This window comes from Labeo rohita, chromosome 11 (genome assembly GCF_022985175.1).
Source record: "Labeo rohita strain BAU-BD-2019 chromosome 11, IGBB_LRoh.1.0, whole genome shotgun sequence".
NCBI lineage: Eukaryota > Metazoa > Chordata > Actinopteri > Cypriniformes > Cyprinidae > Labeo > Labeo rohita.
In genome coordinates this window covers 4,451,543-4,475,856 of record NC_066879.1, presented here as the reverse complement: position 1 = coordinate 4,475,856, position 24,314 = coordinate 4,451,543, and the positions used below count along the sequence as shown (strand labels likewise).

Sequence of the window (24,314 nt, the reverse complement as noted above, 5' to 3'; positions counted from 1 at the left end):
AAATGTAAATTTAGACAGTACAAACCTGAGTGCCCTGAATACAGTGTCATTCACTTGTTGCCCCCTGCTGGCTAATTGATGTAACCTGCAGAAAGAGTGCTATATCCGCACTTTTGGAACATGTCCAGCCAAATTAAATCTGAGGAATAGAACTATAATCAGATTTGTTCTAGTCCTTGAATCTGATTTGTTGAGAGCCTTTTCCAAATTATGCAATATTCCAGTGATATCGTAACTAACCGTTTCACTGTTTGTTTCACTCCACTTGCAGTAATTCTCACTGCGAGTGTCATGGTTGGCACCCAAATCCACTATAATTTTATAAATAATAGTTTTTGTGTCATGAAATGTAGTTTTTAGGCGAGAATGTACTCGTTTAGACTTCAAATACACGATTTGTCAATAAAGATAAAGTCTATTTGAAAATTTGCTTTGACGTTTTTGGAGATGTGAGCTCCAGGATGACAGCAGCCGTTCAGCACTCATGAACCCACTGAGTGCAGCCTCACCTCAGACAGTTCCTCAATGAAGCCATTCCTCCGTTACTAGTTCTAAAGTGACACTTTTGAAATTAGTAATGGAAGCTTAGGCTCAGCTGTAAAACTGTCAAACTGAGATTTGAATCCATAGCAGAAAGAAGTATTTCTGCACAAAAGAGAGTTTTTAAAGTCACTCTTGCTTTTTTCATTTATACATTTGTGTCATCGAACTGTTGTATAAATGCAATATCACACTCGTAGTCATGCGACATGGCTGTATATCGGCAGGCTGATGGCTGATATACAGCCATATCGCACTGCTACTCGTGTGACATTGCTCATATAAATCATTTGAACTTTGACATGCTACTTAATAAATCCCAAATAGCCATCTTACTGTACGTGTTGTCCTAAAAGTAAATTTAGCTACATTGTGCTCAGACAGTACAAGCCTGAGTGCCCTGAATACAATTCATTTTTGTACAAAAAAATCTCACATTTCATACTCCCTGTTAGGCCACAGTTTTAATCTAGGCTTCAGTGCTTCCATCATTGCTCTTTTCTGTGAAATTGATTTCTTTTTCTCTTTTTCTCTTTTTCTCTTTTTGCTTTTTGCCTTTTGCAGGTGTTCACTATTTTTCAAATGGCTTCAACATTTAGAGGTCTGAATATAAATCCTTCACAGCCTGGTAATGAAAAAGAGGCTTGTTGGGTCCTCTCGCTCTCTGAGCTCAGGAACATTAAATTTGAGAACAAGCACCCTGTGGCAAAACACCTGTGCAATATCTGCTCTCAATAAGAATGCGACATTTCATGTAAAGTGTGTCATTCTGTGCTTCTGATCTATTTTTCACAGTTTCTACAAGTTTGACCACTCACATAGGTGTTTGCATTTGCTTTTCCATGAAACATGGCATGTATTTTGAATACAAACTATAATTACAAAGCTAATGTCTCATCCCTTCAGCAGATGACTGTGGGTGTTCGTCCAGCGCAAAACAACAAAATCGCAATGTAGCTTCAACTTGGAAGGAACGTGGATACACCCCTGCTGACCGCTAATTGCTTTGTGATTAAGATGGTACACAGTAAAACTGAGCTGTACAGAAAAGTGGCAGGTAAAGGAGCAGGAAGAGTCTATGGTAATCACTCTCCATCCTGTTCAGACCGGAGGGAGTTTAGTGTTTAATGAACCTTGGGCAAGTGTTTGCACCGCGCATGAGAGTGAGGAATTATGGGACCGATAACGCAGTCAGAGTTGGCTGATATCTACAGTATTAGTCAAATGGTAATCTGTGTGAATGCTTTCTGACCTACATTGGAGCTTCAGTGGGTGTCGACCAACAAAGGGAACAAGTATTTGAAATATTCAGTGATGTAATTTCAGAAAAAATATCTTTAGATCAATAAATAGTTTTGAGGAGCCATGCTTTTTATGATGTAAGAATGCACTTTATTTTGCTTCAAAATCTCATCACCCATTCACTGCCATTATAAAGCTTGGAAGAGCCAGGATATTTTTTAATATAACTCAGATTGTATTCATCTGAAAGAAGAAAGCCATGTACACCTAGGATAGCTTGAGGGTGAGTAAATCATCAGGTAGTTTTCATTTTTGGGTGAACTACCCCTTTAACTCAGACTTTCTCACTGACACACCTACAGCAAAGGCGCAAGTCATGTTTCGGTCTTTCTTAGAGAAGTGAGAAAAGTAGAATGAGGGTTTCACAAAGACTGAAAATCAGCTGTTAAAATCTAAAGGATGTAAAGCACTGAGCTAAGAGTGTGTTTGTTAGGAGAAAGGAGTCGGATTTAGCTCGGTAGTGAGCGAGGATTGCGCTAAGACTTTATATTGATTAATTTTTACCTTTTAACCTTGGTGGCAGACAGCAAAGATAGTGTATAAAATAATGAAATCTAAGCTGGACTTTTAACCTTCAAATCCCAAACAATTTACCTCAGAAAATCCTCTTCACTGCAGCGGGTTTGTTGGTAGACAATCTTAAAGGGATAGCTCACCCAAAAATGATAATTCTGCAATCATTTGTTCACCCTCATACTGTTCCAAACTTGTATGACTTACTTTCTTCTATGAAACTAAAAGGAAGACATTTTGAGAAACGTGTCAATAAGTAAATGACAACTACCATTTTACCAAGAAAGTGAGTCGTACAGGTTTAGAACAGCATAAGGATAAATAAGGACACAATTTTCATTTCATTTCAAGATGTTTTTTGTAAGAAAAGTAACATTTCAGTTTTTTGTTTAAGGCTTTACGTTATGAAATAGGTATGAAAATGAAATAGGCAACATGAACATTGTGAGCTGAAATATACACTTGACATAGTTTGTCTTAAATATTTAATTTTTCCAAATCAATAGCTAAACGAGTACACTAGCAGCTAGAGGACTGTCGATGTCTGGTGGAATGAAACCTTTAAGCTACATATTTGTATGGCCAGTGCAGCAAAAGTAATGTTTTAAGTAAGTCTTAGATATCTTTATGCTGTGTTTTATTTCAAAAATACGGTCATTGAAATGATTTCCCACTGTGATGTTAGTGTGTTGGTTTGAAATAGAAGCTACACTGAAACTGTGGAAAACATTTCGAGAGCTTGTTTCATCGAGGGAAAACAGTGACTCGAGGCAGCCTCCATTTCTGTCGTTGCCACTTTTCTTGCTCTCTTCCTCCTCCCTCTGTAGTGTGTAGCAACGAATGTTCCCTGACACGTACACACATAAATACATACTCAAAACCCATGCTGATTAGACATGTTTTACTTTAGCCTGAGAGAAACTATTCAGCAAATGGAATTCAGTAAATATTTATGTCAAAATATACATAACGCCTTTTTAAATTCAATGTTATGTCCAAGTAAAATATAAGGCTTAAACCTGGGTTACCACATTACCAATTATAAACTAAACAGCACTTGCCTTATTAAATATTCATGCGCTTTGTTCAGTCACAGAAACTTTCACGCAGTTCATCAGGTAACCTAAAACAAGGCAGAGCGGATTTACATGGTGACATTTCCACAGACGGACTATCACATTAAAACTGTCACTTACTTGTTGCAATTTCAGTCAGTGTTGTTGACCTCATAAATATGCAAATAAGAATGGTGACCCAGGGTGTACAAAAGTGTGAAATCTTGAAACCAGAATGTTCAGGATTAATTTCTAGCCTATGATAAATGATTAACAGTGTGAAACAAAATGACCCATTATTTGAATGTTTAGACTAAGTGCTGTTAAACTATTTAAAATGTGAAAAGTCAAGAACTTTCACATTGCTAAAATGAATTTAATCCAATAAATTTCAATAAGATTTGTGCTTTGTTACTTTTGATATGAAACAAAGTCTCAGATTTTAAATTCTGTCCATTTTATTACAATATACAAATAATAAATACCGTTTTGCCGCTGTTCAAGAGAAGGGGCAGCGGGAAGCACACGTGTTTTTTTTTATATATATAATGTCTAAGTTAATACTTGTTAAAAACAATCACTTTAACAAAGGTTGTAATATTTTCTGCTTATTTTGATAAATAAAATTATTTTTGTTCAATAAATATACTGTCATTAGAATGTTAATATAAAACATATATTTTAAAATACAGAAACAAAATCATTTAAAAAAATGAAAGCATTGAAGGAGATCCCATACACTGTAAAAAAAAAAAAAAAAAAACTAAAAGCACAATTTGTTGAGTCATCTTAAAATAATTTGTTACCCTGCTGCCTTACAATTTTAACTTCAGTCAACTCAAATAAGTTTAGTCAACTTGAAATGTTAAGTTGTACTAAGTAACAACTTAGATATTTGTGTTTGTTCAACTTAAAAGCTGGGTAAGTAACCCAGCTGCCTTAAAAGTTTAAGTCGAATCAACTCAAATATCTAAGTTGTCACTTAGTATAACTATTCAACATTTCAAGTTGAATAAACTTAATATATGATATTTACCATCTGAATCTAACAATGTCATGTCAACAAATGGAAAAGTCAGCCATCTATTAATTATCATGTTAATTATTGTTACTTTTAGCCCTAACAGCAGGGTGCTTTTTATTCCAAATACCATGCATTTACATATTCTTTCATTATTTAAAAACTGCTGTTTTAGTTATCTTAAACAAAACTGAAAATCATTAAAAAGACCTTTGTCTTAAGATATATTCAAGAATTTTAGCGATTCTCATTTGCTACTTAAATCTACACCATTTTTAAAAACATGAAATATTAGATCAAGTAAGCACAGAATCGCCTTTGCGCTGCTGCCCATGATCGCTTCAAGGATCAGCCAAATTTGCATGTGTATCTTGAAAAGCAGATGTTTTGGAAAGTGCTACGCCATCTAGTGGGTTAGAGGAAAATAATATCAAAGGCTATATTTTTTACTGCAATCATGCAGTAGTGTAAACCTTGCAGTACCCTACATTAAATTGTTCTTGTTCTTGTTTTTGTGTTTCTCTGCAGCCTCCATCGTGATTGGGAAGTGGTGGTGTGAGATGGAGCCGTGTCTGGAGGGAGAGGAGTGTAAGACACTACCAGACAACTCCGGCTGGATGTGTTCCTCTGGGAACAAGATCAAGACCACGAGGGTGAGGGTTTGGACCATGCTGAACATCACTTCACACATATATAAAACACACACATATACCTTTTTTAAAACGTTTTTAAAAGAAAAGTGAATTGTTAAATCAAAAATAAATATATTCTCCTATATGTTCTGAAAACAGAAGCTTTGCCAGTTAAGAAAGAGATTGCTTTATAAGACCAAGGGACATATGTAACCGTGCACCTCACTAACCTGTTTATTCCTCATGATATGATGTGGCAGTAGCTCGTGTTCAGAGAACACATCTTTTCATTTAGTTCTAATGCGGCATTATAAATGATGCTGTGCTGAGTTCAACTTCAGAAATAAGAAACTAAATAAGTTCAGGACATCAAGACACAAGTCAGACAAAAATAAACTAAACATCACAACTCCGACAGGAAGTACGCATGACACAGTATTAAAACTTGATGAGCAGATCAGTATTCCCATACGCTGATTCAGTAGAGCGGATCTGTGAGAGTCATGTGACAGTGAACACAAGTAGATAGTGTTACAGGGGGTTTGGTCCCTTCTTGGCATCTGCACGTGTTTAAACTATCCCAAGCCCTGCTTATCCGTTGGTGGCTGGATGATTTTCGAGATTTCCAAGGTAAGACCATGCATACTAACCTAATGAACCAGAGAAAGCATCTAGCGTAAAATTGTCTTTAAAAAGGCTTATTAAAATAATGTGCCCACTTGTGTCAAGCTAAAGGAAAGTTTAAACAAAAATGAAAATTTTGTTGCTATTTACACACACTCATGTCTTTCCAAACCCATATGTTGTGTTTTAAACTCAGCTCTTTCCTTAAAGCAATGGCAGGACTAGAAACTTTCAAGCTCCAAAACATCAGAAAAGCACCATAACGTGCTATTATCTGCTAGAGGAACAGGTAATCAGATCGTATTTACTGATTATTCATAATTCAAAACTCAATATTCCCTGATAATCCTGCCCCAAAGCTCACGTCTAGCCCAAGTTTGCTTTCATTTGTGTTAAAATTCAGAAATGAAATGCCATGTTTGGTTACAGCACACACAAGAACAAATGCCAAAGCATCTAATGCACCATTTTGGAATTTGTATGTGGGAAGATGAAAGCTTTGGTAGTTAATACTTTCTAAACATTCAGTCTTTACCTCACAAAAGCTACAGTATTATATGGAATAGACCATACAAATCATATCAACGACAAATTTTTTTGTTCTATTGTTTTTGTCATTGTTTGGCAGTAGGTTTGTATGGAGTTACTTTTGTGTCTTTTATATTCAATCAAATATACTGTTTGAGAGCAAAACTAATTATATTCATGGCCGTAGCCAGCTATGAGGTCACCAAGGTCCGGACCTCTGTAAATTTTTCATGTTCAAAACTCAAATTTATTTTCTGAATGACTAATTTGTTGTTTAAAACTCCTCATATGAGTGTCTGCATGCATAATTCAGTTTAGACAGTTTTGCAAAAATGTTCAGTCTCAGTGGTATGAAAATCAAGATGCTGGCGAGATGTCGGCGGAGTGAATGAAGCTTGAGAGAGTTGTGAGTGCGGGCGCAGGTGTGGGCGCAGCCTCCGCTGTGTTGCCAGATTAAGCTATTATAAGCATCTTTTGACTTGTCTTTTCCACTTAAAGGGGTCATATGGTGTTGCCAAAAAGGAGATTATTTTGTGTATTTGGTGTAATGCAAAGTGTTTACGTGGTTTGAGGTTTAAAAAACACATTTTCCACATACTGTACATTATTGTTGCTCCTCTCTGCCCCGCCTTTCTGAAACACATTGATTTTTTTACAAACCTCATCGATCTGAAAAGTGAGGTGTGCTCTGATTAGCCAGCTATTCGGCCATTGTGATTGGCCGAATACCATGTTGTGATGGCGTGTCCTGACACGACAAGACAAAAACAATAAACCCATTATAAATGCGACATTTGTTACATTAAGTGAGGATATAATTACTGATTATAATGACTCATAATGTCTTTTTACGTGTAGAAAATTATTCACATATGAAAACGTACTGACAGGCTGTGAGTCAGAAGCACCAGACTGTCCTAGTCCTTGCGTTGGAATTGCCCCACTTTATAATGTGCATAGCCAGCACTGTAGGCTACTTTCCCAGGTTCAGGAAACAGTCATCCATAAAATGCACTGCACAGGCTCGAATATTTGCGTTGTTCTTAAAGGAGAAGTCCACTTCCAAAACAAAGATTCACATTTAATGCACTCACCCCCTTGTCATCCAAGATGTTCATGTCTTTCTTCAGTCGTAAAGAAATTATGTTTTTGTGAGGAAAACATTTCAGCATTTTTCTCCATATAATGGACTGATATGGTGCCCATTTTGAACTTCCAAAATGCAGTTTAAATGCGGCTTCAAACGATCCCAAATGCAGTTGTAAACGACCCCAGCCGAGGAAGAAGGGTCTTATCTAGCATAATGGTTATTTGCATTAAAAAATACAATTTAAATACTTTTTAATCTCAAATGCTCATTTTGTCTTACTCTGCCTGATTTCTGTGTATTCTGGCAGCATTATATGGAGAAAAATGCTGAAATGTTTTCCTCAAAAACATAATTTCTTTACGACTGAAGAAAGAAAGACATGAACATCTTGGAAGACAAGGGGGTGACTACATTATATGTGAATCTTTGTTTTGGAAGTGGACTTCTCCTTTAACCACAGATTAACCACTGATTTCTAGTTGTGTATTCATTTGGAAGGTAGTTTCACACAGCATCTCTGCGACATGGTGGAGGCTGCAACAATACTATGGCGAGAATAAAATTTACACCTTCTTTCTTTGCGTATACATTTGGGTGGTGTTCTGCAAATCTTCCCACACCATGACGTAAACATGGGGGCATGTTTGAATGAGCCGTTTTAGGAAGTCTTAACTTTTATAAAGAATATCTCTTTGGGTTTGAGACTTTAATTTTTGCAACTTAACAGATCCTATATATGCACAAAAAGTTTGTAACACTCTAAATACAAAGGAAAACATGAAATCACATCATATGACCCCTTTAATTTCACAATTATAGACAGCTGAAAAAGATTGCTAAAGTGGGAAATTCTTTAGCAATAGTTTCATAGTTGTCATAGCAATTTCTGGCAACACTGCATTGCCCAGACTTAAACTGACAGTAATCAAAAAAAGCTCAGGGATAAGTTATTAGCGCTATCAAAAACACTAGCATTTAACATTAGTATACAGATCTGTAGAAAAAGTAGATTACAGAATGAAATAACCTCATCTCATGACGAAAATGTATATTTTGTACGCCATGTATGTTTCGTGACATATTCAATGTAAAATGTCCACTGAGTGGCACTAAAATAGTTGGTTTTATTTCCCTGGAACAGATGAACGTACACACGGTACGTTTTATGTGACGTTGGTATTGTATGTCACCGCAGATTTGACTTGAAATGTCTGTTGAGTGGCGCTATAACTCTAATGCTCTGTGGCATTTTAAAATAATGTGCCATCTGCACTACACCTAAACCAGTGGCGGCTACTGGTCTGTCAAATAGGGGAAGCTCATTTTCGGCCTACATCATAAAATTGTCTATTTATTTATTCACAAGAATGTGCCTTATTGTCATAAGTAAGTCACAATGCAAACAATCGTAAAAAAAAGCTTTAGTTTTATTATGCAAAATATGATGCATTTTTTCTTTTAGTCAGATGCTACTATATAGTATAAATATTTTGCAATTTAAATAAGGTTATTATGGAGATTTATTTATTTATTTATTTATTTATTTATAAAGTATTTTAATAGAAATATAAGGTTTCATTATGTTATGTTAAAATTTTTCAAGATTACTATTTATATATATATATATATATATATATATATATATATTTATATTTATATTAATTTATAGTCATCCTCCATGTTAATATTTAATGTAGTAATCTATATATATATATTGATTACTACATTAAATATTAACATGAATGAATGAATGAACGATCTAAAAAAAATATTAAACTCTGTAAAAGTGAAACAAGGAATGTGGTGTATAATTGTGTGAAATGTATGATGAAAATCAAGCAATTTCGCCAAGCAAATATAAAGAAATAGGTTGCAGCAGTTTTTATTTCGACTGAACTTGAGAAATCCGCGATGGGACTGAGCGCGAATAGCTTCAGCGATTCCTTATAGTACAAAATCGCTGTCAGTCAAAAGGAGATGCAATCTTTCGACAGACCCTCCAATCATCACGCAGAAGCTCGGAGTCCAGGCCAGCCCACTCCTCATTTGCTCCTCATTCACCCCCCAGAGACGCTGAGCGTCCGTGGGCGGGACATAATCGCAGCGTTTATCCAATGACCGTCTAGTTTCAAAGCACTGAAAAACGTTCAAAGCAGCCGCATTGAAGTCAATGGACGCTGGGCTTCAACGGGGAAATGCACTGTGATGCTACGGGAATGTATGAGAAGAAAATCAAGTCAGCCGACCTGCTATATCTAACTGATTCTGAACGAACTCGTCTTTGAGTTTTCTAACGCATTTTTAGTCAATAAAATGTTAGTACAATAGTACATAATTTGACTATTAATTTTGTGACATTATAGGGGAAGCTGAGCTTCCCTTGCAGTCTTAAAGAAATCGCCACTGACCTAAACCTACCTGATATTATTAACAAAAGCTAATGTGATGTAAAAACACAATCTCTCATCTTTCAGCTCTTTCATCGTAAGTCATGTTTTTCTCGGGATTCGTTCCCAAGGATTCCGCATCCTAAATCCTAAGAGATACCGAGCAAGTGTCTTGCATCCGGAAAGCGAAACATATGGAGCTGTAATCATAAATGTGTATGAAAATGATTACGTGCTCACTGTTTTATCACCTCAAGTGTTCATTTCTGTTGGAAACTGCAGTGATATGAACTTATTGGTACGTATTTGGAGTCTTGCAAAAAGTTCCCACAGGTTTTTGTCATGAGATCAGGTTGCTCAATTCTTAATCCCAGACCAGTCATCACTAATTTTCAAACCCTGGTTATGGCCATGATTATACAAGGGCTGCCCTCGACTAAAGATTTTTCTGGTCGACTAGTAGTCGTTCATTTTAAGCATTAGTCAACTATTAGTCACACGTTTATTAATAAATCATATAAATCATATTAATGAGCCTTTAATTCCCTACATAGCCCAATAAGCGCTTAAGTGCACACATAAAGCTTGCCACAGTGCACCAGCAGAAGTAATGATCATAAATGTGTCAGGGAAAAACCGCAAGAAGGCTGCATTAACGTTTTAATAATTTATTGCTAAACTAGTGCTTTCTTTGTTTTCGGCTTAAGAGATGAAGTCGGCAACACTGACTCTTCATCTCCGCAGGAGTTTTATTTTCTTCTTCATGCATGTTTCATACGGATTACATAATCTGAGAATATCTGTTTTCTATTTGAATTGGTTCAGTTAAAAGTAGATATTTCACACTCTATAGATATATATTTTTAATCTCTGTAAGGCAAGTAGTCTGTACACAAAGTTTTGAAGTTTCGCACTCAAGTTCACAGAGACAGAAACAGCAGAAAGCACATCCTGTTTGCTTTCATTATTTTACAAAAGCGTAATGTTTCATTGTTATTCTGAGTACACACAAATAGAGTCTTTACAGATTCAAAAGATATGTTACCCTTATCTGTATGACAAAAAATGACGGAGTATTTTAAGGGCAAGTGAGTGCACCAGCGCCTCCACCTGTCATGCATTGGGCGCGCTACTATTTAGCTTCCACACTCCACACAGACACTTCAATGGCGCACATTTTCCTAGGTTAACATTAGATTGAGCTGCCATGTAAAGTTGCTACTACATGCACCTTTCAGATGAAAAGCCACAATGATCTGTCACTTCCTGTGGTGACTCATAAAATTTTGGTCGAACAAGCATCTTCTCGTCAACTAACAGTTAGTTGACTATTAGGGGGCAGCCCTAGATTATACTGTAAAATAATTTAAAAAATTACAGAATTCAGAAAAAATCGTGATACAAGCAAAGATTTTACACCTACAAAAAATGAACAGAGAACAGAGAGCAAAATATATGGGTGTGCAATGAAACATGTGCGAACGGCATAGAATGTTTATTTGCAATGCAGAGTTTTGTGTCCAATTACTTTATTTTTGTAATTAAAAATTCTTAGCAAGAACTTTTATTAGCAATCTTTTATTTTTTAATTACATTATAATGCTCAAACACAGTATGTTTGATTAAATAAAGACTACAAAGATTTCTACATTTGAGTGCTATTTAAAAATTAAACATTGGTTTGGGGTGACATGAAGGTGAGTACTTAATCACACAATTGGCATTTCTTTAACTGTAAAGAAACAACCATATTTATCCATAGGTAAAAATTAGATTCCAGGTAAACAGGAAAAATAAACCTGCTCCTGATGTTAAACTTCCTTTTTTTCCCCTCATATCTTCCTTCCCAGAACACCCAGCCATATTCGACTTTTTAGCTCTGAGGGCCACCGAAGCTGGCTCGCCAGAAGCTCAGCGGCGTTCTTCTCCTCATCAAGGTTGGCATTTCCATTTTTTTGAAACATCTTGAGCCATATGATTAGGCTTGCACATTTTAATCACTGCTCATCAACATCATTACAGTCCCAAACATAATTAATGCTGAGTCAGTGTTTGTGTTTGTGAGCGTGTTTATATGCTGTGGATGATTAAAAAGCCACAAATATATTCCTCCTCCAGTGTCTATTCTACCGTCAGCGTAATTTATAAGCGTGCGCACACATGAGCATAATGAAAAATGTGAACGTGGCAGTCGGCGCGGTAATTACCGAATACAAACCGATGAAGTAACAGATGCACGAGCGAACTGTCTTTGTCGTGTGCAGTCACACACTCCAAAACATACTGTGCCATTGTACTAATGCAGCATAATTGCGTGCATGCAAACACGCAGTCACACACATCCAGGGACAGGCTCAAATTAATGAGCGTGCAAACACACACACAGCGAAAAGGGCTCGAGCGTGACCGTGTACTCGGTAATAAGTGCATGATGCTGAAATCAGTATTTTGCCTCGTCGTTTGCTTTCATTGTCTCCTGTTTTGTAAGCTCCCAGTCACGGTGAGAATTTGATTACCATGTTTGTTTGTGGGTTCCCGGACGTTGTCCCATTTGCTTTGAGGTGTGCAGGGTGTATTTGTGCATGTGTGTGTACGTGTGCAGTCCTGTTTGAGTAATATGAGAGACCTCCTAGCCCGGAGTGTCTGATCCGCCCCACTGGAGAGTTGGTATCTGCTTGTGTCCAGCGCTGGCTTTCTATAAACACCTTTGACCGTTGCTGGCTCGGTCACCTTCATTCCCCATCCCAACCCAACATTCCCTCCCGGTCCTTTCGAGGCAATCTAGCCACTACGATCAGAGCAAACAAAAAGGAAACCATCACTTGCAGCATTTTTTTTTGCTCTGAAAACTAGGGTTTAAGCACTCACGCTTACACACACACAAGCTTGTCTACTCACGAACGCTGGTGTGGCGTCCATTTGCGTTTTTTCAAATTGGCATGTGAGTAAGAAAAAAGCCAAAGCGTGTGCCTGACACCCTTTTTTCTCTTTTTTTCTTTATGTCTTACAGAGAGGGACCCCTCCTTGCCTGTAGCTCCAGACAAGGCAGGCCTCTTTTGAGGAAGGCACACAGTGAGAGAGGCTGAGAGACGCCCTCACCCTCACCCTCGCCCTGCATAGACCTACTTTTACCTCTTCCTAATGGCTATATCATTCAGTTCCCTAAAATACAACCAAAATCGATGCGTAAATACGAAGACGAGGTTTACATCTTCCCCCAGTTTATGTAACCTCATCTGCCTCGTTTGAGAGGAGAGATGGACTCAACCTGTAGCTATTGTACAGCTGTGAGCCATTTTCTCCAAGCTGGATGAATCACCTCAGGACTGGCCTCTAAATCCAGCTGGTCTCGAACGTCAGAGGCCAGAACAATTTTGGTGGATAAGCAACCAGGTCTTATTAGTATTCATGGGTATCCATACATACATTTGGGTAGATGGTGAAGTGTACAATATGGACATTTTGACAGCATCTAAAATATATTTAGTAATATATCATTCCTTTATAGTTACATTTTACAACTATAGACATTTTTGAGCACCTAACCCCACAAAAAAAAAAAAAAAAACTGTCATTAATTACTCACCTTCATGTCTTTCCAAACCTGTAAGACTTTCGTTCATCTTCGGATCACAAGTTAAGATATTTTTGATTAAATCCGAGAGCTTTCTGACCCTGCATAGACAGAATCACAACAACCACGTTCATGACCCAGAAAGGAATTAAGGACATCGATAAAATAATGTGACATAAATGGTTCAACCGTAATTTTATGAAGCTACTAGAATTCTTTTTGTGCGCAAAGAAAACAAAAAATAACGACTTCATTCAACAATTTCTTTGTGGTACTCCTGAACGAGCATGGAAGACTGACACGGAAGAGAAGAAATTATTGAATAAAGTAGTTATTTTTGTCTTCTTGGTGCACAAAAAATATTCTAGTAACTTCATAATATTAAGATTGAACCACTGATGTCACATGGATATTTAATCAAAGTCCGTACTACCTTTATGGCCCTTGACTGTGTCAGTTGCATTGCTGTCTATGCAGGGTCAGAAAGCTCTCGAATTTAATCATAAATATCTTAATTTGTGTTCCAAAGATGAATGAAGGTCTAACAGTTTGGAATGACATGAGGGTGAGTAAATATTGACAGAATTTCTGAATTTTTGGGTGGACTATCCCTTTAAATTGTGGTCTTTTTTCACACGAATCTATCATATGGTTTATGGTGACCTGAAATGTAACGTGTGAATAGAATGGATTACATGTATTATTATTTTATGGTGCATTTTTTAAATGAAATTGCAAAGCAGGTGAATCTTGTGAGTAAAATACAATAAAAACAACCTAATAGTTTTATTAGTTCAATATAAACAGTTTTGTACATCTCTAAGGTTGTCTATATGTGAACTACATACAATTTGAATGCTGTCAATGTTATTATTGTACATTTCAATCTTTAAGTACATGTACAATGTACTTGTACTAGAACTACACTTTAATGAGACATTGGGATGAGGAGTATGAGTACTTGAATCCAACCAATTAGTCCACTCAACTGGGTTTATTCTGCATGTTCCACAAATACTTTTACAAGGAAACAGCATGTCTAGTTCTCAGAAAATATAATAATGGCTTGCTGTTTCCTTTCTATTTCCTTAAGTATGTCTTTGAAACACATGTTTTTAAAAGGAGGCTTTTTCCACAAGATACCTGTACTGTTTAAAGAATCCCATCTGTGTGGATTTTCAGAGCGAAAGCAATCTGCCAAGTGATGGTTTAAGATTAAATCACATGATGATTAAGTCAGTGTGTCCCAAGAGTCCTGTTGAACCCACAGCTTTGACTGTATCTGTATCTCTTTCAGCTGTCAATGTCACATTAAATTAATTCTAACACATTCATGCTGTCTGGAGTCTTGCTGTATGCTATCCTCATTTAAAAGTCACATTCAACAGCTGCATAACCTAAACCAGATTACATTTTTAGCGCATGGAGCATGCACAACAAGATTGAGATATCATTTGAGAATTAAAATGCAAATGGTGTACAACAAACATCTTTGGGATGTGCTTTTAACCCTGGATCCAGCCAATCAGTGAAAGCGCTAGCAGACAGTAGAGGACACCTGAGCAGAGATGGAGGAAATATGGCAACATTTGCATAGAGTCTAATATAAAAAACCACACTGGGAGAAAGAGAGAGAGCCATACATACTAGCAGACAGCTGAAGACAAATTGCATCAGGGTCACCATACTGCTTCTTGTGTAATATGTGGGGTTTGGAAGTTGCACAGCATGCAAAAGCTCTTATTTGGAGAAGAAAGACAAGGAACGTTCAGCTTAGGACAAAGAGCTGTCAGCTAACGTTTGCATGTACATAAAATAAGCATTTAAGTCCAGCAAATCGGCTTATTTTACACAAAGAGATTTTTGCATCCTTTGTCAAAGAAGCAGCTGTTTTGCCTTTGTCTCATGTTAGTATTGGTGCAGTGCCACAGAAGTGCTGGATATAACTGATGTTAGCCAGGCTGCCGTGTTAGGTTGTCATTGGCTAGCTAACCTCTTTTGATTGGCATGAACTGGTCCCTTTCCAGAGGGGATCCGTTATGATGGACAGTTACTCCTCCTCTGCCGTGCCTTGCCCGGGATGATGGGAGCACGTGGAGCGTAACACTGCCGCATGATAGCTGTCTGTCTGTTGGGTTATAGGGGGCCCCAAGGGGTGCTTCTAATTTCTGTCCCCAGTCACTCTCTCTGTCTCTGTCTATGTCTCTCTCTCAATCTGTAACTCACACCTGGCTGCCTTCCTTCACATCTAGATGGAAAAATGTCAGCATATGCTTTATGCGCTGAGGGCGAAGCCACAGGCTTGAGCATTTAATTAGCTTCATTGCACTACTGACATCACAACTTCATGATAAAAACGCCACCTAGCTCTGAGTGGGATGGACTGATTGATGGATGGATGATTGGACGATTTTGGAAATACCAAATGTGTAACAATCACGCCAGTAAAGTACTTCTGTAGACAGAGAGATGAACGGACAGACAGACTGACAGACAGAGAGATAGAGATCTATCTATCTATCTATCTATCTATCTATCTATCTATCATCTCTGTCTACCATTCTCTCTCTATTTAAGATTTCATCCAGATTGATGGATGGACTGATAGATCTGCCTATCTATCTATCTATCTATCTATCTATCTATGTATCATGTATCTGTCTATCTGTTCATCTGTCTGTCTGTCTGTCTATCCATCTATCGTTGTATCCTTCTATCTGTCTATCAATCTAACTCTACCTAAAGATTCATCTAGGTAGGTCGATCTGTCTATCTATCTATCTATCTGTTCATCTGTCTGTCTGTCTATCTATCTATTTTTCATTCTGTCATTCTATCTATCTATGTATCTATCTATCTGTCTATCTATCGTTTTATTGTTCTATCTGTCTGTCTGTCTGTCTGTCTGTCTGTCTGTCTGTCTATCTATCTATCTATCTATTTATCGTTCTGTCGTTCTGTCATTCTATCATAGAATGTTCTATCGTTCTAACTCTACCTGAAGATTCATCTAAGTAGATGTATCTATCCATCTATCTGTTCATCTGTATCTGTATATTGTTTTATCGTTTTGTCCTTCTATCGTTCTCTCTACCTAACTCTACCTAAAGATTCATCTATCTATTCTTTCATTCTATCTATCAATCTATCGTTTTATCGTTCTATCATTCTATCATTCTAACTCTATCTATCGTTCAATCTATCGTTCTATCTATCGTTCTATCGTTCTAACTCTACCTAAAGATTCATCTAGGTAGATGGATCTATCTATCTATTCTTTCATTCTATCTATCATTCTATCATTCTATTGTTCTATCATTCTATCGTTCTAACTCTACCTAAAGATTCAGCTAGATCTATTTATCTATTGTTCTATCTATCGTTCTATCATTTTCTCTCTACCTAAAGATTCATCTAGATAGATAAATCTGTCTATTTATCTATCTATATTTCATTCTGTCATTCTATCTATCTATCTATCTATCTATCTATCATTATCATTCTATTGTTCTATCTATTGTTCTCTCTCTTACTAACGATTCATCTAGATAGATGTATCTATCTCTCTATCTATCTGTCTATCTATCTATTTATCTAGACCAGAGGTATGCAAGTTTAGTTCTAGAGAGCTGCTGTCCTGCAGATTTTAGTTCCAACCCTAATCAAATATACTTGAACAAGCTAATTAAATGTCTTCAGAATTACTAAGGCTATAGGCAGGAACAGTGAAGAGTGGCTCTCTAGGACCGAACTTGCCTACCCCTGATCTAGACAGAGAGATTGTCAGAAACACAGACAGTTAGAAGATATATATGGGAATAGTTCGATGGATGACATGATAACTCAGCAGTGGTGTCATAATATATGTGGCGTATTTGAGATTGATATTAAACATTCATTGTGTGAGGACTGCTACATGTTCGTTCGGCGACAAGCTTTCTGGAAGCACATCAAAAGACGATTTGCGCTGACATAAAATTGGCTAATCGTTACTGACTGTGGCTGTTATCGTGCATTTCCTCCAGTCTGAGGAGGGAGAAGACAGATCGTTAATAACGGTCTGAGTGAAGCACAATGTCGCATTGAGAGCAAGACACACTCACCAGACAGACTAAATAGGGGTCCCTGAAGTCACAACGAGAGAGAAAACGAGGGATAGAGAAACAGAGAGGAAGAAAAGAATCTTATTTCCCTCTTGGCAATGCTACTGAGGTCTTTTCACTGTGCAGTGTAAATAAGGAACATACAGAGATGTGAGATGGCAGATGGGCAACTGAACACATACACATTCACACACACCGTGCCAATCGGTTCATTACCAGTATCGATGTGTTACAGCAGACAAATTACACTCATCTATACACAAACAATAGCTCCTCGGTTGCTGATTTGAAAATTTCAGATTCTAAGCATTTCACCTTTGTTCTAAGCCTGCGTGTGTGTTTTCTCTCCCTTTTTGTCTGTTTTCAGATTCATCCCCGGACCTAACAAAGAGCTCCTTCACAGGCAGTGAATGTGGATTCTTTCTGTCAGAATGGACGAAACCATTCATTCAAAGGGGTGTTTGACTGGATTACCTGTGGTTGAACAATAAAGAAGGACATTCTTGGGGATAAAGGCGAGATTTGCTCATTTGGTGCCAAGGAATATGACTTAACAGAAATAAAACAGGCTAATCTGTGTTTTTGATCAATGAGCCCAACGCTGCGGACTCGACCGTGTCCGATTCTCTCAATTTTCTGCGTTTCTCCTGACCACCTTCCTCTGGTTCTAAACTCATACAGCTTAGGGGAGCCGTTTACTGGATTTTAAATTATATTTGAAGACTTTACCTCCCTAGGTAAACTGGACAATCCTGATATAAGCTGTGAATGACTGTATGAAGGATCATGATGGATAAGCACTGGCCTGTGAAAATGAGGTGGAAATCAATAGGAGATTTTTTTCCATCCCTCCATCATTTTGTCGTTCCGCGTTCACGCTGGCTTTGGTAACAGACTAGGAGCTTGTGAAGCCCTGCTATTTCCCTCCACTTCTGAGTTTACCGCTAGTGTCCACACGCTGTCTGTTTGGGAATACCCCCAGGTCAAAGGTCACCTCACTGTCTACACGTACTTGGGCCAGATATCTTTTTATTTGTCGGCATGCTCAATGTATTTTGTGGGAGCTTTGTATTGAAGTAACTGTATATATTTCTGTATATATACATATAGATACATATTAAAAGACATCATATGACGATCTATCATGCCCTAAACCTGTTCAGTGGGTTTGAATTAAGACTGTATTCATGGGTTTTGGCTCCTTGAACAAGAAGTACAATTAATCCCTAATTTAAGGCTGTCTGTGGAAATATATAAATATATATTCTCTAGATGTAATGGAAATCCGGCATTTTTTGCTTGAATTAGAATTTGTTCTATTGGGTCCATGATGAAAAAACTAAGGAAAATTCACTAAACAGTTGCAACACTCTTGCACTATTTTGCAACGTTTAGCGCTAAAATAGCCCTGAGCTATTAGTATCAAAGTCATTCATCTAAGTTTCCATGTAAATTAGGCTTATTATAAATTCCAGCTTATTCACAAAACTCTACTGCTACTCTAGTGCTACTACCGCTGGCGGAAATCAGATGGTAAATGACTTTATGTACATTTTCTACTGATCATAGCAACAGTAATTCAACACGTAATGGGCAAATAATGGGGAAGAACAGATGTGCATAGTAGTTGACCACACTTGGTGCTGTAAGGTCCCATTAAAGCACATCAAATTATAGTAGCGTGTCCACTGTATCCTCCACAACCTACTATAGAGCACAGAAGCAACCAGTGAGTTTGGGAATTGTGCCATGCACAGATTTGTGGTCGCTTTTGTTCTGTTATCTGATTTGCATAATTCTGAATCTGGCACTTAAATACAGCACACAATGTAATTAATTGCCTTTGTCGGCAGGCGCAACTCATTCTTAGTGAATTTCCCAAAGATATCAGTCTATTGGCCACAGTCACCTATTGGAATGCTTCAGTCCATGATTCAGTTTGTTCTATGCTGTTCTGAGAATAGATAGGCTTCATTATGCTTGTGTAGGTTTCATAAATACAAGACAATAGAAGATATTCATTTTGTCAAAGGTGATAACCGTGATAACCAAACACTGGATCTGTGTCACTGGACAGAAATCTAAATCAGTTCAGAAAAATGAAGCCCTAGTTTGGTAGGGTCTTCGGGGAAGATGAGATGTCATTTTCAAGAGATATAATGTGTTTATAATGTTTGCCAGCTTAAAGGTATAGTTCACCCAAAAATAAAACTTCCGTCATTGATTACTCATGCCTCATATCGTTCCAAACCCGTAAGACCGTTTATCTTCAGAACACAAATTAAGATATTTTTGATTAAATCCAAGAGCTTTCTGTCGCTGCATAGACAGCAACACAACTGACACGTTCAAGGCCCAGAGAGGTAGTAAGGACATTGTTAAAATAGTCCATGTGACATCAGCGGTTCAACTCAAAGAAAGAAAAGAAAAATAACAACTTTATTCAACAATTCTTCTTGTCTGTGTCAGTCTTTGATGTGGGCCTTGAATGTGTCAGTTGCGTTGTCGTCTATGCAGGGTCAGAAAGCTGTCAGATTTCATCAAAAATATTTTAATTTGTGTTCCGAAGATGAACGAAGGTCTTAAAAGTTTGGAACGATATGAGAGTAAGTAATATTACCATACGTCCACATGAATTATGAGGGAATGACTATTCAGAATGTCACATTAAACATGCTTTTAGTTTTCTGTGTCAATCTAGTTTCAAGTGGTTGGCGAAAAGGTGGGCTTCATTTCTCTTTACTGGCATCAGTAGACATGCAACTACAGTAGCTTTGGTAGATAAACATGCAGCCTTATCAAAAGCAAATCAATATTAAAATGGTTTTCTATAAACTGTGTCTACCTTTATGTCTCTCTCAGTAATGCTGTTCTCTGTTGATTAATATTTTTAACTCATCTATCCAATTACACACGTTGTTGACATTTTTTGTCATCTCTGGATATGGGGAACAATGATGCTTTAAACAGATTTCTTTGTAAAATCTCCAAAAAATATTTCAGTCTCTTAGTAAAAGAAAAGTTGGGGAAAACAGGATATTCTTAGGAGTTCTCAGTTCAGCTACGGTGAGTCACATTTACACATAGTATTTTAGACATTTTAGAAAAAGTATTGCCAATTACTTGCCTATTTTGGTCCACCAAATATAGTTAAATGAAACAATCAAACAGTCACACTTTTCCAGGAAACACACAGTAGTGTCCTTCCTGAATTAATCAGTGTTTTCTTAAATGACTCACTCACAGTTGTTTGTTCCATTCCTGAAATAATCAGGGTTTTTAATCATTGAATGATTAATCAATGAATCACTTGTTAAACAGTTGCTTATTTAATTTCTGAATTGAACAAAACGGGTAAGTGAATTATTCAGTGACTCACTTAGGAATACAATGGGCCTCATTCATGAAACTTGCGTAAATATATGAGTAAATTCAGAGTAATTTCCAAGTAAAACAGGCCTTGCTGAAATCTCTCCTCTGGGTTCACAAACGCTTTGTAAACTTCCGTTTGATCGTTAAACGTGTATGTTAATGCACGCTCATTCACAATTAGAATAATCCCTGCCTATGTATTAGAGCTACTCAAATTGCATGTCCAGGAACGCAGTGGAATATCTGGTCTACTTCCTTAGGTTTGGCTCCAGTATATTGCATAAATGCCAAAAGATGGATATTAATAACAATAAATATTCAATCAACGACCAAAGAATGGTGCACAGTGTTTTTCCAGCTGAGATGCTTTAGTTGCTATGATTTGGAATATCCATGGTGGCAACGTATTACTAGCATCTCATTTTTAAGAATTTTACTAAATATAAAAAAGTACTATTGACTATTGTTGTAGGATAGTTGGTTGATATTTGTCCCGCCCCTCCTCTATTATGGCTAGTTAAATAGTGACAGTGACGAGCGCTGTGTTTTACAGTTAACTTAGCTATAAAAAAATTAATTAATAGAAAAGAGGACAAGGGCAAATGCACTTGTATTTATTATGACAGTGCATCAAAATTTAATGTCAACAGTTTGCTAAAAAAAAAAATAAATAATAAAAAAAAATATATATATATATATATATATATATTTTACACACCATTTACACATTGTAGTGAGCAGGTGTACATTTCTTTGGTACCAACTAACATTTTGGAGAATCAGAAAAGTTTATGTCAGAATGGCTTTACAAATGATTTACACAAAAATTTGTTCTGCTCATGTTTTATGAATGAGGCCCAATAACTTCACTGTAAAAAAAAAATCTGTAAAATTTACAGTAAACTGCAGCTGTGGTTGCCAGAATTTTACCTTAAAAAATACGGTAGCAACGTTTTAAGTTTTACGGTTTTATCTTAAATTTACTTTTAAATATCGTAATTTCATTAACTGATATAATGTTATTGTACCAAACTATTGAAGTACTGAAATCTGTTTTGTACCTTCATAGCCACCAAAAGCAGGTGGTGATGAAAAAGTCACATGATGAACCAAAGCCCATCACAAGCAGCTTTTAAATATTAACATATATAGAAGCTGCACAGTGTCATTCATACAAACACTAAACACCATCATGGTAACACACATGAAACTGAAGTAATGCAATAAACATTAATTTACTGTAATTCACTGTAAATTTTACGTTCTTTTTCACTTCTGAAAATGGTATACTACCGTGAAATTAAATGCAACTTCGTATACAGTAGGGGAGCTTACCGTTAACCATTTAACAGGTTTTTACTGTAGCATTTTTACAGTTTTTACAGTTAAATTCAGTGTTGTTTTGTTCCTGAATGAATCAATGTTTTTGAACAAATTGGTTGTTGCCACGTATACTGGAATAACAAATTAACCTGCAGAAAGAATCACCAAACGTCCTCACTACTGAATGACTGTGAAATCAGATTGGAAAATCAGAACTAGCTGTTGTATAATCATATCTTACAAAGTTTTCTCAAAGAGCGAAGCTGGCCTCCACTATTGTATCCCATATTTTCACAATTATGACTGAGAACTTGAATCAAAACCATGAAACATTACACAGAAATTCTACAGTTTGATTTGTGAATATATACAATAAAAATACAGTAAAAAGAAAATTGCAGACAGCATTCAAATGCTTGCTCTTGACAATTACGGGGTACTTTGAGGTATGTGTAATCTTGGTTCTTATGAAGCCTTTTAAACAGGAAAACATTTAATGTTACAGCAAGATGTGCATCTTTGGGCAATATTTGCATTCTGTATATACAGACATAACTGGATCTTATATTTATATAATTCCCTATGGCAGACTACATTTGTAAGCGTTGCCAATTTTGTTAACATATTCAATTAGGATACAGATTTTCAGCTCCACACCAAGAAAATTCCCATTTGACTCGTATAATAGATCTTCCCTACTGCCATATTTCTTCAGGTTTGCTTCCTCTCCTCAACAAGTACCATATTATTAATCATTTAATAAAAAAAATTCCTTGCTGTTTTGTTTCAAGTCATTTTTTCCATCAGCGAAGTCACAGAGGGCCCGAGATTGACAGCTACATCGATCTCACAGCAGTTTTCCCAGAATGCTAAGCAGGGAATTACAAACAAAAAGCTGTGTTTTCTCTTCTTCAATGAGGCGTTCCCTCATTTTGTTGTTGTTTTTCTATCTAAAAGGATACAGAGCAGCTCAGAGCCTCAGTGTGCGTTTAATGCGTTATAGGAACCAGGGCCCCAACAGCAGACCTTTCACGAGAAATATGCCGCCGCTGAGACAGAATGGTGAGAATATGGCAGTGGGGAAAAAACTATGTAAATGGGAATCAAGGGATTTTTTCGTTGTGTATTTGGGGTTTTAATGTGGATGGGTCGTAAAAGGTGCTTTGGGATGGATGCTTAAGGAAGAGCTCTCAATTCTCTTTCATGCATCTGCTTTTTCTGGGTAAGAATACTGGAGTCTTGCTGTGAAGAGAGCCCTGCTTCTTTTTAGAGCGAGAACTGCCTTTGCATAGATAACCGAATGCATTTACCGCCGCCCAATTCTTTCTTATTTTGCTGAGGAAACTTCAATCGAGTTCTTAGAAGAGGCTTCTGCTCTTGGTTACCTCATATTTATTTATAACCACCCATTGTATGACTATTTGAATGGAAAGGTTATTCTGCATCACGACATCACAGGCCATGTTTACAATGACTGCAATAATGAATGCTATTGACAGTGCTCTGAAAAGTAAAATTGGAGTGTAAACAGCATACATTCCAAATATAGTCACGCTTGGAATAAGCATAATTGAATTAAAGGAATAGTTCACATAAAAATGAATAGTCTATCATCATTTACTCACCCTTTTGACGTCCCAAACTCATACAGAAGATTTTTTTGTCAACACAATGAACATGGGGTCAAGTGTTGTTTTGGACCCCACTGAAAACACCTGAAACAGTCTTCACAATATGGGTTTGGAATGATGAGGGTGAGTAAATGATGACAGAAAAGTTGCTCCATCTGAAACCCCAAAATCAATCCTGCTGTGACATCTCAATCAGCCTAAAAAGTAGTAAGTCTTCAACATCAAATGATTAACAAGTTCCAGACTGTCAGAGACTACGATCATGGTAATACATTTCCTATCCGGTTTACTTTCTCCCTTGTGTTCCCTCAAAACAAACTAAAGTCGAAATGCACAAGGCATGCGACAAGCCAAACTGTGAAATCCATCATTTTCTTCTTGAGTGGGTCTGTGTTATACATGACAAGTCCTGTCCCTTGTGGGACACACAGAAAATTGCGGTCGCCGTCTCTCGCAAGATTTCAGCCTTCCACCATCCTATTAAGCTCAGAGTAATATTTCCACAGGTTTCACAGAGGATCAGTGAGATGTCATCTGAGAGAACTTAAATTGTATAGCATACATCGAAGATGGTTAGACGAACCTCTCTGTCAGCTTGCAGTTAAAGCGTCCGCTAGTA

At 37.0% G+C, this 24,314-nt stretch overlaps 1 protein-coding gene across 3 annotated transcripts in view; it reads left to right on the top strand.

The window, feature by feature from the left end:
• LOC127173523 (chemokine-like protein TAFA-1) overlaps positions 1 to 20,168 on the top strand; it is a 181,348-nt gene extending 161,180 nt beyond the window's left edge. Inside the window, exons 4-6 of one of the 3 annotated variants that reach the window (XR_007828777.1) lie at positions 4,960 to 5,084; positions 11,543 to 11,629; positions 17,737 to 20,168. Coding sequence is in view for 1 of the 3 variants with exons in the window: in XM_051123442.1 (XP_050979399.1) it covers positions 4,960 to 5,084; positions 17,737 to 17,754 (143 nt within the window). In the remaining 2 variants the exon portion in view is untranslated. Of the gene's footprint in view, positions 1 to 4,959; positions 5,085 to 11,542; positions 11,630 to 12,702; positions 14,614 to 17,736 lie in introns of those variants that run through there. The other 2 variants (XR_007828778.1, XM_051123442.1) reach the window with 2 other exon arrangements.
• The last annotated feature ends 4,146 nt before the right edge of the window (positions 20,169 to 24,314 follow it).